The sequence below is a fragment of the Apium graveolens genome, chromosome 6, assembly GCF_009905375.1.
Source record: "Apium graveolens cultivar Ventura chromosome 6, ASM990537v1, whole genome shotgun sequence".
Taxonomy (NCBI): domain Eukaryota; kingdom Viridiplantae; phylum Streptophyta; class Magnoliopsida; order Apiales; family Apiaceae; genus Apium; species Apium graveolens.
Window position 1 is genome coordinate 207726108 of NC_133652.1, and position 13601 is coordinate 207739708.

Here is a 13601-nt window from a genome sequence, read left to right on the forward strand (position 1 = left end):
CTTTCGTTTCTTGCATTTACTTGTGGAATTATCCGCTTTGTGATTTTTCCCGGTTAATAGTTTAACGCGTAATAGTGTGACACAAGCCAAATAATATATACTATTATATATATACCTATATCAGTTCCTGCTTTTGCATTCACGCCTATCTAACTCAAACATATTGTGGTTTGCAGCTAGTATTCTTTTTTGTAATGAGTTGAAGTGAAGCGAGGTGATCCTTGTTCTAAGACCCATGTCTTGGACGTACTACGGGGAGTTAGTAGCCTTCGCACTGTGAGGAACAGGAAAAACCCGAGACCTAAGATCTAAGATTCGAGACCCACAAAAAAGAAGAAGTATTTAGTCTACCAAAGGGATTTACGAGTTCTTGAGGAGGTGACTAGGTGTTACGCTCTAAGATAGTTCTTGTGATTTATATTTTTGCTATTGTATTTTGAGGGGTTAACGAGGAGTTAAGGTCCGAGACAAATACATAAACTGCCTGTTATAAAGGAGTTTCTTTATAGTAGAGAAAGTCTTGAGTCCCAGGAGGAGCTCGGGGACTGGACTAGGGCTGAGTGGACTCCGTTTGTGTAGTCATCCACCGCAAACCAGGAAAAAATCAACCATATGGTACTTTTTTTTCTCTATTTTACTTTCGCACTTTAAAGTACTTGTTGGTAAGTAAATCATTTTAAAAGAGGAAAGAAACTTTGAAAAAACCAGCTCTAAATTTTAAATAGTTGATAAGCTATTCAACCCCCTTTCTAGCTTATGTTACCCTCATACGGGACCTATCAATTGGTATCATGGTGTTGTTTTTAATTGTGATTTTATGATTATTATGATAATTGGAAAACATCATAAAAAGTAGATCTTTATCGGATTTATCGACCATTATGAAAGTCCTTAAATAAACCACACTCAAATTTATTTTATATGAAGTACGATTGGTTGTGAAGAAGGACTTTCTAGTTCTCGACCGCCTTTATTTGATGGTACAAACTTTGCTACTTAGAAAACAAGATTTAGAATTTATGCTAGATCCCAAGGAGTAAAAGTTTGGATGGCTATCGAAGCTGGTATTTCAATACCAACGAAATAAGTAGGTGATGAACTTGTCAAGAAGAAAGCAAGTGAATATAGCCCCCAAAGAAGAAAGTCAAATGAACATTGCCGCAAAAGCGGAAATGGTTTTGACTAGTGCACTTGCAGAAAAAGAATACAAACGGCAATAACTGCAAATCGGCTCAAGAAATGTGGGACAAATTGGTTATCAGTTACAAGGGTATAAAAGATATTAAAGAATCTTGAATGGATACTTTAATATGAGAGTATGAAAACCTCCTCAAAAGTGAAACCATCATTGACATGAAAACGAGGTTTACTCGAATCATCGATGAACTTTCACAACTCGAAAAGGCTTATTACAAACGAGAAAAATTATAGGATTTTAAAAGCCTTTCCTCCAAGTTGGAAATTTAAAGTTACCATGATAAAATAAATGCATAACATTAACTCATACACCATCGATAGTTTGTTAATCCCAAAGCATCGTAGAAGGGGGATTGAATACGAAACCTATAATCTTTTTTTGATTTGTTTCAAGTTCTTCGTTAAACATACCGAATCAAAATAGATACAAAACAATTCAAAAAATGTATTATTTTATTAATATAAACCTTGAGGTTGCTAACTCTAATCAATCAATTGATTAGCTACAATAAATTCAACAACATAACAGTATATTTACAAGCTAATATATTTGGCCTTCAATGGTGCTTCATAAAAATACAGATGGGAGCTGAAGAAGATAACTGAATAAATTCAATCCATTCTGCTTCTATTTGTGTAGACTTCAATTCTTCATGTGCACGTGGGTTATTAACAACCAAGTATCTTTGAATTGCTTTTCACAATAAGAATAAAACCGAGTCTTTTACTTGCGTACAAATGGAGGAATGTTTGGTCTTCACTTGCGCACACAAGGGACATTTCTTTCCTTGGCCATTTGTGTTGGTTGCTCCAAAAGTGTGAGAATATTAGCTTTGAACGACTCTCACTTGTGTTCTTAGGGAAAAGATGCATGTCCTTGGAAAACTTATACTCACTTATGCCTAGAGAGTGAAGAGTAGGGCTGTAATTCGGCCCGAGTTTCGAGCCGGGCGTAATTCAAGCCGAGATTAATCGAGTCGAGCCGAGCCGGATCATTTAACTAATCGAGCCTAAATCTCGGCCCGAACTCAACTTGTTTAATTTCATGAGTCGAGTCGAGCCGGCTTGTTTAGCTAAACGAGCCGATTTTAACGAGCCGGGCGAGCCGGCTCCTTTAATTTTATACTTAATCGAGCCTAAAACCCTACCCGAACTAGGCTCATTTAATTTCACGAGTCGAGTCGAGCCGGCTCGGGAAATTAAACGAGCCAGAATTTTTGCCCGAACTTGCCTCATTTAATTAAACAAGCCGAGTCGAGCCCACTTAAACTAGTTCGAGCTGGGCGAGCTCGCGAGCCGCCTGACTCGAATTACAGCCCTAGTGAAGAGCATGCCTAAGCCTTTTCTTCCAGTTGCGATAAAGGGGAATACTTTCTTGACTTAGAAATTTTTTTTTAGTGGCGCCAACAAGGGATACTTGTTTCTTACTTAAAAAAATTCTTAAGTGACGCCAAAGGTGGATGAAATTCCACACTTAGAATATTTTCTAGGTTTTACCAGTTAAACCTAATTCTTTCCTTGTACTATTTTCTTCTGAGCTGTATCAGCTTGATTTCTTCTTTATTGATTAAATCAACCCTTTTTCTGATGTGCTGATGCTTCGTGCACTGTTCTAGTTCACAAATGACTCATACTGAATTGGATTTATTTAATCCTCTTTCCAATTCTGAACTAACACGGCTGGTTGGTCATTCATTGCTTCAATCACTGAAACCCTTGATCCTCAATACTTCTAATAAATGCATTTCATTATCAATAGAAGTCCTTTGACATTTTATCTTCATGGAGGCTTGAAAATACCAATGAACTTCTTTCCATGACCTGGTTACGTACTTAGAGCATTAATTCCATCTTTTGATTCCTTATATTCATTCAATCTTCATCTTCAGGGTTCATGTGCGTCACATGTAATATTATTTATATGTTTTTATTTCATGTTGAGTTATATTTCCTCGGTTACATATTATGTTACATTATTCTTTAAAATCTCCCCATATTTGTTTGTTAGAGTTCGACAAGCAAATCCCGAATGATAACTCAACTGACAATAAGAAAAAATACATACGAAAAATAGAGAATAATATTAAATGCATTCTTGATTACATATATAATTCCATATTTCTTAAATTATAAATTATAAATATAAGAAGTGTTTATCTAGCCTGAAAAATAAACTATATCTTCTTTGTCTTTGATTTCTTCTGCTTCTTGTCTTGACTACCTTCTCCTTAAGTAGATTCAGTCTCAACAGAATTTTTTTTGGTAGTTTTCTTCTTGGGATCTGATGATTGTGTAGAGTCTGGATGAGATGCTCCTTTCTCATTTTCTTTTTGTCTATTCAGAAGTTCATTCAATCTAGCTTGAACAAAATCACGAGCTTCAATTTAAAGTGCATTCTTGGGTAGTGGATTGTTCAGCTCTTTGAGCATCAGTTGAATATACCTGATCTTGGAGAATTTGTGGAGAAGACTAAGCAATATTGTAGATTTTGTTGCCATTACAAAGACAGTTATCCTTTTAGGATAGTCTTGTACTCTTTTAGTGTTGTTGATAGATTCTTCTGCCAACACTTCCTCAAGTATTTCCATGATTGGAATCAGGGCAAGCTTGTCATCTTTGCATGTTGACGTTTCGACATCCAACCATGCTTGCTTGATTGAATCTGATTCACTTGCTCTAAAATGTTTGATTTTAATCTTCTTTTCATTGATTTCAAAGACTAGATCCCCTTCATCATCCTTGCTGATAATAGGTTCACTATCTTTCAGAATATCAATTTCCGCCACCCCATTTATAAACACCATCTTATGATATGCTCTGCTCAGTTTCTCATATCCTTTTCTGAATCTCTGATCATTTTGTCATTCAACCTATAACCATACAGTACTTCAGTAGCATTGAGATTTGCTTCTCATATTTTCACTCCAGGAGATTCCAGCTTTCCTCTCTTGCTTCTAAGTTGACTTTCAAGAAAAGTGAGTTGAAGATATCGAATGAGTTTTAAATGTTCATCATATATTGTTATGTTCTGGATTCTTTCGTCTGCATACCTCTTGATCATAAATGGTTCAAGGAATGTTTGAGGAGACACATCCATCATCATCTTGTAAAGCTTGTCTCTGAAGTATTCATTCTCCAGTGAGGTCAACCATGGGATTTTTGTATTCAGGACAAACAGTTCAACTATGTTTAGTTTCCTCAGCACACTGGTGGATATTTTTATTTGGATCCCGTCAATGTGACTAACATAAATTCTCCACCCATTCTTCAAAGTATTCACCGGGACACCAGTGATTATGTGACTGAACTCGTGAAAGGAGATATGAATATTCACAAAGCATTCCCTGAGTTTTTCCACAATATTTAGAAGTTTCATGTTAGCACTGTCTGTCTTCAGATAGGTTTCCGGTTTGTCCATATTTCTTTTCACTTCATCCCACTTGCTCCCTCTTCTGATTCCTTGAAGATATAATTCTCTAGCTTTTCTAGCTTCCTTTCTTTTAACATCTCTCTCGACTCTTGCTCTTGATCTTTCTATTGCATCTTGAATTGCTTCATATGATAATTTATACTCTTCAGTAACTCCATAGTAAGGAAATCATCTGTGAAAGCATCTTCTCCCTCAACTTCTATCTCAACTTCTTCAACCACGGGTTCAAACCCTTCAAGAACATCACTTTCATCAATCTTCCCTTCTTCTAATCCTTCATCCTCAAGTTTTGTTGTAATATCCGGGAAAATTTTGTACATATTTTTGTGATATATAAAATAAAAATTATATGTTTCAATAAACTAAAATGTTAATTGCCATGATTTATTGTGTGTTAGATATTAACTGCAGTCCTGCATGGATCAATATATTTTTCAGATATTTATTACGTGTTTAAAATGTAATTGTATGGACCGATACGCAATTTGGACGTGTGCCAAATTGCGTTTCTTCCGTGTTACGTGTTAGAACTCGTTTTGCGTGCATTTGTATATATTATATTTATTTTTGAGGTTTATTTTGAATTTAGGAATAATTTTGGTTTCGTAAAAATTATCGCACCAGGACCCGACTAGGAGTAAAAGCCCACAAAAATTTGTACTTATATTTTTATAAAATCAAAAACTCTTAGAATAGTTCGTGTTTTCGTATTTTTGAAATGTACATATTTTTCGGGGAATTTTGATATAAATGATGTATTTATCTACAAATTATATTTTTACAGTTTTTCCCCGTAAATTATTATCTTCGGACTAATGATTTTAAATTGTACGAACAAAAGGTACCGGTTTGTGATTTATCGGGATCATTTATGTAAATATAAATATGTCTCGTACTTATTTGATTTCAGTTAGTAGTAATTCTGAACAAACAGATATACATCCATATTTTCTTTTAGTTTATCAGTTTATATTTTTTTTTCAAAATTATGAATTCAAATATTTATATTTTCTGATCAAACCGTTAATCCGTTGATTGAGTTCTTGGTACCGTATGGAAGCTTTCAACGAGACGGTCGTATCCGAATCAAAATCTTCGTATAAGGTTGATTATTTCTCGATTTTATATTTTCATAATTTTCTTTAAATTTTGGTTATTGAGTTTGAGTGATTGTTTGAATGTTTTGATGATTAATTATGATTGTAGAGGTCATGAGGAACATTTTCATATATAATTTTTATGATTGTGGTTCAGTTTTGATTAAAGTCGAGTTTTTGATTTTTATATAATTTTGAATTCGATTTTTAGGACTGTTCTTGAGTTGGTTATTGAATATAACTACATGAATAGATTGTAAATGATTAAAGCTTTATTTTGGTACCAGAATCATTGAGTTTGGTTTAGAAATTAAGAAAAACGATCCTTGGCCATAACTGAGTTGAAGCTCGCCGGATTTTGGTCATTTTTTGTCGGAGATCATGACTGAGGGGTTATTGATTTATGTTAATGGATTTTCTGGAATCCTGGAATGAAATAGGATTGATTAGAAGCAAGAACCATGTCAAATTGTTCGGTTTTGATACAGATCGGAGCTGGCCAAAATTGCCGAGCTCGCTAGCCGGATTTTGGAAAGCCCAGATTCCTGCGGGTTGTACTTGGCAACCCGACCATGTTCTTCGCATTCTGGATTAAAACCTGGTTTTGATCGTCTTTTACCAATTCATCTTTTAAAAATCTGTTTTTACAGATTTCTGTTTAAAAATGAATCAAAATTCTATTTTTAATTCCAGAAATCATTTTTAATTCAAGAATTATTTTAGTTAATTATTACAAATAATTAAATAAATTATTTTAAATCCAAAAAATTATTTTCTTTTATTAATTTTGAAAATCCAAGTTTGATCTAATTATTTAATTATTTATTCTAATTAATTATTTATGATTTAATTAATTGATTAATTCGTTTAATCAATTAGTTTTATTTATAAATAGTAAAGTGAAATATAATTATTTATAATTAAGCCAAATAATTCTAATAAATTATTTTGAACTTTTAAAAATTATATAAAGGTATTTAATAATCAATTAATAGTATTATCAATTGATTTATTCTTATTTTATTCATAATAAATATAACATTCATCCGTTTAATACGAAACGAACGCGTCTAGACTCAAAATTAATATTCCACTTCCATTAAAAATACTTTCGAGACCCAAATCCTTTTGTATAAAAAGGTCATTTATTTTATGAGTCGCTCTAGGTCGAATATTTATCGAAAATTCCTATTTTTGATCCGATTTCAGTTTTAAAAATACTGAGATCTATCTTTTGACTATCTGACCTATGTGTTATATGAATAACATGATTACGTGTTATGTGATACACATGCTATCCGTTTACAGTTTTCGATGCCATGATTACACTACGATATAAGTGCTCAAATGTAATGCTTTTTTTGAGTGTTGCAGGAAAAGCGTTGAGTTAGGTATGGTTTTGCTTAATCTTCTCCAACACTAGTCAAAAAACATTGCATTAAACAGAAATGTACTATTTTGGTAAAATTGTTAGTGTTGTGACGTGCAGTACCACGTTTAAGCGTTGCATTATATTAAATTATTTTTGAGATTATAAAAATAGATATATTATCAAAGCAAATATAATAACTTTAACATTTTAGTCATTTATTTTCTTAAAATATAAAAATTAATAGTTTATTTAATTTAACATATTTAGACATACATTTTATTTATGTTTAAATCGTATTTTGAACTTTTATAAAATTAAAAAATTTGAAAATTAAAAAAATCTATTTTTTTAATCAAAATATAGGTTTTTCGGTCAAGCGTTTCATTATATTAAATTATTTTTGAGATTATAAAAATAGATATATTATCAAAATAAATACAATAACTTTAAAATTTCAATCATTTTTTAAAATATAAAATAAAGTATTTTATTTAATTAAACATATTTATACATATATTTTATATAAGTTTAAATCATATTTTTAATTTTTATAAAATTATAAATTTTGAAAATTAAAAAAAATCTAAAAGAACAATATTTTTAATCAAAATATAGGTTTTTAAAAAAAATGCAAAACTAGGAGTCGAACCTGATCTTGGTGGAGGGGAAAAGAAGGGCCTGTCATGCAATGAAGCCTAGTCGTGTTTGGGTTGGGCGGAGCCTAATTGAAGTACATGACCCAAACTGTAGAGACATGAAATATAAATTAGGGCTTCTAAAGTTCACCAATGGCCTGCTGTGATTCACCTCTTTCTTCTTCCTCTTTCAAGCACACACACTGATTCACTTGCTCTATTAGCATTAGCAGCTATGCTTACCGGAGACATTCCTCCTAATCAAACTATTTACATCAAAAATCTCAATGAGAAAGTCAAAAAAGAAGCTTCCCCTCTCTCTGTCTCTCTCTCACTCTATCTCTCTCTCTCCCCCTTCCCCTCTCTCTCCCACTTTATCCCTCTCTTTCTCTCTCTCTCGCGCTCTCTTTCTCTCTTTCCCCTCCCTCTGTCTCTCTCCCTCTCTCTATCTCTATCTATCTATCTATCTTTCTCTTTTTCTCTCTTCCTAGATTTTAAAATTTTAAGTTAAATCTTTAATTTGTCTTTAATAGATAATGCTATTGATTAGTTATATCTCTATGTTTATATGTGTGTGTAAAAGCTAATAATGTTATTGATTTGTTTGTACCAGCAGAACAATTTCTTACACTGAGCGCATTTGGTGCCCCACCAATTGTAATAGCTCTAGCTGCACAAGGCACATTCCGTGGATTTAAGGATACTAAGACACTTTTATATGTTGTTGGTAAGTCCAAAATATTGTGAACATTTACCGGTGTAAAAAATATGTTGGGAATAAGTTTCTTCCGTTTATAATTTTTCTATGCTACTGGAAGTTTGAAAGGATTGCTGTCAACCGCTAGAATTTAGTTTTTTGCATTATTCTGTTTGTTAGCATGCCAATATTTATTGACAATAGGTTGCATAGGTTGTAACAATAGAGAAGTACAAGGAAACAAGAAACAATAGAAAAGTACAGAAGAATAAATTTATGGTTAATGACCCTTAAGAACTTAGTAACAGAGAAAAGCTTTTAGAAACTCAATATAGCTACAGTTGCATGCTTTAGTGAAACTAAAATACAGAAGCTTAGAAACAGCCTACTCAGAAATAAAAATGACCAAGTCAGCTACTATCATCACTCCCTTCACCAAACATGAACTATTAGCCAAACAACTTGTTATGCTGTTGAGTATTTTGAGATGTACTGAAGATCTAATCTCAATTGGTATCCTTTTGCTTTGGAGATCAATATTTCAGTTTTTGACAATCATCTTCTGGATGTAGGTGCTGGTAACTTACTAAATTCTTTGTTGGATCCAGTTTTGATTTTTTTGCTTGGTTTAGGAATTGGTGGGGCTGCAATATCTACCGTAATTTCGGAGTACGTTGATGATGTGGTAAAACTAATGGGCTTATTTCGATTTATATTTTGTATTCTATAAATTTTCTCTTTTGTGTAATCCTGTGTTCTCATATATTTGTGAACTTTCTGTATGTATCAGGTACATGATTCCCGTTATCCTTTTGTGGAAACTAAATGACAAAGTATCACTTATTTCTCCAAAATTTGAATCAACAAAGTTTTTTCAATATCTGAAATCTGGTATGTTTCATGAACTTTAAGCATTAAATGATCGTCAGCTAGTTTGTTGCACTTGTAATAATATATGTTCTTTATTAATGTGCTTTTATAACTTTGATACTGATTTAAATTTAGAAGGTATTTAAATTTTAAGTGATGTCCATGTTCAAGGCATCCCAGGTTGTTTGTCTTTTTGAGAACCATATAAGCAGATGATTTGCATTATATACTATTACACTGCTGGTGACATCGTGTAACATTATGTATATGTTCTCCTACCTTTATACCATAAAATAGGATATGTGATCATTTGTCCTTGAGAGTATTGTAAACAATAAGGCATTAAAAGAAAATTGAAATTTACCTATATAATCATTATTATAAATTTATAATCATATAAATGACTGTTCTTTTATTTGAATATTTGATTTGCATAATCTTTGTTTTTAAACAATAAATCTTATAGTAGTCTACGTCAAACAATTATTAACATATTAATGGATTAGATAATCAGATTCGGTTTAGACATATGATCCAATAATAGGTGGCAGCTTACTGTTATCATATACAACCGGATATGTTGCTCCTTTACTTCTTGCTGCTTTTTTTTGCTGGAGCATTGCAGGTATTTTATGAACCAACTTACTGTAGATCCTTTTTCCGAACTTTTGACATGTTGTTGCTTACTTCATATCATTTTATTTCTGGCAATTGATGCAAAAAATGGTTGGAAAAGTTTAACAGACTCTATTACTTAAAATTTAGTTGCATAATATCAAAACAAGATTTGTGGTTAGTTCAGAGCTTGCTGCTATTGACCCGTATAGTTTTATTCTTATGTTTTCCCCTACAATCTTCCTATTACCTTAATATGCTTTATTTATATTTTAGACATTTTGGTCATGAAGTTTTCGGCATTATCTAACTCATAGAAACGTGCAGAGTCTACTGTCGTTCCGCAAGTTCTCAGCCTGGATTAACCCAATGAGGTAATTTTAATATTTCATCGTCAAATGAATCATTTCTGTCACGTCTGGGACATTATGTTTAATATACCAAAAGATGTTAAGCCCATTGCACTGTAATGAATTATTACTGGCTTAACTGCCACACGTTAAATCTACACTCGATACTGATTATTTCCAAGCAAGGGTAGCTGCATAGAGCTAATTATCCTGCTATATTGAGACTTAACACCTACAAGGATGCTTAGTTTGAAAACTATGTTGAATTTAATTTACAGTGGAGCTCTCCTATTGGGTGGGGGTATTTATACTCTGCTGGATAAGACCTTTCCAGCAACAACAATGTCTATGTAGAAATTTCAGGTATGATGCAGTGTTCTCGTATAACAAAAGTAGCAGAGAACAATTTTCATAGTACTTTATCTAAAACCGTTTGTGCTTCTTGCTTTTAGGCTGTGTGGGAGAAGAAAAATGAAAATTTGAGAGAGCCAATGATTTTATAGGAGATGATTTGGATCTTTATCTATCCAAGTAATTATGATGCATCTGTGGTAGTAATCATGTGAGGCTATAACCTGTACAACATTCAAACTTCTTCTTAAACTTCGAATGTATCTATCTTGTTTGTAGGTGGTTTTCTAATTGGAAGGATTCTTGCAGTGTTGGTAACCATGAAAGTAGCGACATCTATGGCAGCAAGGGATGGCCCAGTACCTGTAGCTGGTTACCAGATCTGCTTGGAAGTTTGGTTGGCCCTATCTTTCTTTAATGATGCTTTAGCAATTGCATGCCAAGTAAAACCTTAACTCTTCGTATTTGCTGCATCAGTTATATCCCATCTAACATTACTTGTCAACATAGGTAGAAACATATACAAAAAGGTGCTTATGAGATTTTCCAAATTCTGGTTTAGGAACTTCTGTGATACATGTGAATTGTATGTGTTTGTGAGAGTCAATATGTGTTTGTGACAAGTGCTAGCTTGGGAATGAAGCTTCTATGATACATGTGATTTGCAGGATTCACCAATTCATGTACAGTAGAACAATTTCTTACATTAAGGGCATTTGATGCCCCCACCAATTGTAATAGCTCTAGCTGGAATTGTAATAGTATCTTTTTGGCACACCGAAGAACTTGTAATGAATTTAGTAGTTAGTATGATGTTGGGGTTGTTGGAGGTATTTTGTGGATGGAACTTGTAATGGGGTTTTTGGATTATGTTTTGGATGGCTAGTAGAATTGTTGAATGGTGATTAGGATAATTTTCATGGGCTTTTGTAATTATGAAATATTATCTTGCAAAAATTTTAATTAAAGCGTTGCATTTGATATTTGGGTGTTGCATTATAAAGTAATACTAATGTTTTTACCAGATATTGTGGTGTTGCATTAGCTATATAAGCGTTGCTTTTAATTATGTTCTACTGTCTTTAAAGTTGATAAAAAGCGTTGCATTACATACCACTGACGCGGCATATGGACCGCTGCTGACGTGGCAGGTGGACCGCTGATGACGTGGCATGTGGGCCCTACTGCTGACGTGGCATTTTTAGTGGGGCCCACTGCTGACGTGGTGCTTGTGTGGGGCCCATTGCTAATGTGGCATCCACGTGTCACGTGCTGATGTGGCCTTAATGTGGGCCCCACACATGGAGTCTTACATCCAGTTATGTAAGAACCAACACTTTTTGGTGTTGCATTTGATGTATATATTGTTGCATTACATCTATTAGGCAATGCTTATTGGTGGTGTTGTAGATCCCCAAAAAGCGTTGCATTAGGCCTCTAATGCAGCGAATACAGATTTAACGCCCCTTGGTGTTGCATTATTGAAAATGCAACGCTTTTTTGACATAAGGCAACAAGAGAAGAGCATAGCATTTGAGCACTTGTGGCGTAGTGTTAGATAAATGATCAGGTAGATATTGAGACGTATATTCGTCATTCGAGTTTTGTCTGATTTATTAAATAAGTGCATTTGATTTATAGAATCAAGACTAGGAGGCAACCATGGTATAGATAAGGTTAATTCCAGTTTTTTTTATCATGCAAGTACCCCCACTACACCATAAGTGCTCAAATGCTATGCTCTTCTGTTGTTTCCTTATGCCCAAAAAGCGTTGCATTTTTAATAATACAACACCAAGGGGCGTTACATCTGCGGCCATTGCATTAGATGCCTAATGCAACGCTTTTTGGGTGTCTACAGCAACACCAATAAGCATTGCCTAATAGATGTAATGCAACAGTTAATACATCAAATGCAACACCAAAAAACGTTCCATCTGACATAAGAGGGATGTAAAACTCCACGTTAGCTGTGGGACCCACATTAAGGCCACATTAGCATATGACACGTGGATTCCACATCAGCACTAGGCCCCATAGAAATGACACATCAGCATGGGTGACACGTGGATGCCACGTAAGCAGTTGGGGCTCAAATGCCACATCAGTAGTGGTCCTCATGCCACGTCATTGGTATGTAATGCAACGGTTTTTCTCTTGTTTTAGCACAGTAGAACATAATTTAAAGCAACAGTTAAATAGTTAATGCAACACCACAATATCTGGTAAAAACAGTACTACTAATGTAATATCCGTGATATATCGTGTAATTATTTTTTTTGATATTAAATAATTATTATGTGTGTTCAGTATCTATTCTGTGAGTTAATTATTAAGTGTTATCTGTACTTGGATATTCAAAAATAATATTAATTGAGTATTTTAATTTTTATGTCCAAAATAAAATATAAATAATTGTCATATCTTCCTAACTATTTTTATGTTGATTTATGGATTTATAAGAATCATATGAAATTTCTAAAATCTTTTTTCGGGTAATTAAAATCTATTTTATAAAAACGAGAACCAACCGACGTCACCCGTTGTTATGTTTTTGGAACCCGAAACTCTTCTGAGAACTCCTTCCTAACCTAATTGTAATATTCCGAGCATATTCCATGTTTCGACTTTTTCGATCCGGCGTACGGTTTGTTCTGCGCGGGTCCCGGCACAACATTTTCGATACAATATTCGTTTCGGTAAATCAATAAAACCCGTATTTTTGATAAACGGGAGCTTTTTATTAAACTATCCCAATTATCACTTCGTAGTACGTGTAACCAGGCGCTGAGACCAAGACCGCAGTACAAATTGTACTGATTTGGATAATTATCCCGAAAACCGATACCGTTTGGATCAGTTTTTATAAATAAACGTACCGTTTTATATCCGGAATGATTCAACGGGATACTAATTTTCCATAAATATAAATAGCCTTTTACCGTATTTTATTTCGTATCAAAATCATTTGCAAACAGATAATTATA

The 13601-nt window shown here is 33.5% G+C and overlaps 1 protein-coding gene across 19 annotated transcripts; it reads left to right on the plus strand.

Annotated features, from left to right (window-relative positions):
- Positions 1–7793: 7793 nt before the first annotated feature.
- Positions 7794–11599, plus strand: LOC141667076 (protein DETOXIFICATION 44, chloroplastic-like). 19 transcript variants are annotated; one of them, XR_012552489.1, is made up of 8 exons: positions 7794–8458; positions 9037–9113; positions 9219–9319; positions 9843–9923; positions 10241–10287; positions 10542–10626; positions 10716–10825; positions 10924–11599. XR_012552489.1 is itself a non-coding variant. In XM_074473427.1 (6 exons), exons 2-5 carry the CDS (start codon positions 9106–9108, stop codon positions 10276–10278), a joined length of 228 nt encoding a protein of 75 aa, XP_074329528.1. In that variant the 5' UTR covers positions 7796–8458; positions 9001–9105; the 3' UTR covers positions 10279–10287; positions 10894–11599. The 19 variants fall into 19 exon arrangements, 1 of the variants encoding a protein (XP_074329528.1); XR_012552490.1 differs by having other exon boundaries at positions 9061–9113; XR_012552488.1 differs by having other exon boundaries at positions 7796–8458; positions 9001–9113.
- The last annotated feature ends 2002 nt before the right edge of the window (positions 11600–13601 follow it).

Bases quoted from the DNA above. Each gene is read 5' to 3' on its own strand.
- LOC141667076 (XM_074473427.1), top strand. The intron at 9,320-9,842 runs GTATGTTTCATG...ATCCAATAATAG, and splicing joins TTTTCAATATCTGAAATCTG to GTGGCAGCTTACTGTTATCA. The intron at 9,924-10,240 runs GTATTTTATGAA...AGAAACGTGCAG, and splicing joins TTTTTGCTGGAGCATTGCAG to AGTCTACTGTCGTTCCGCAA.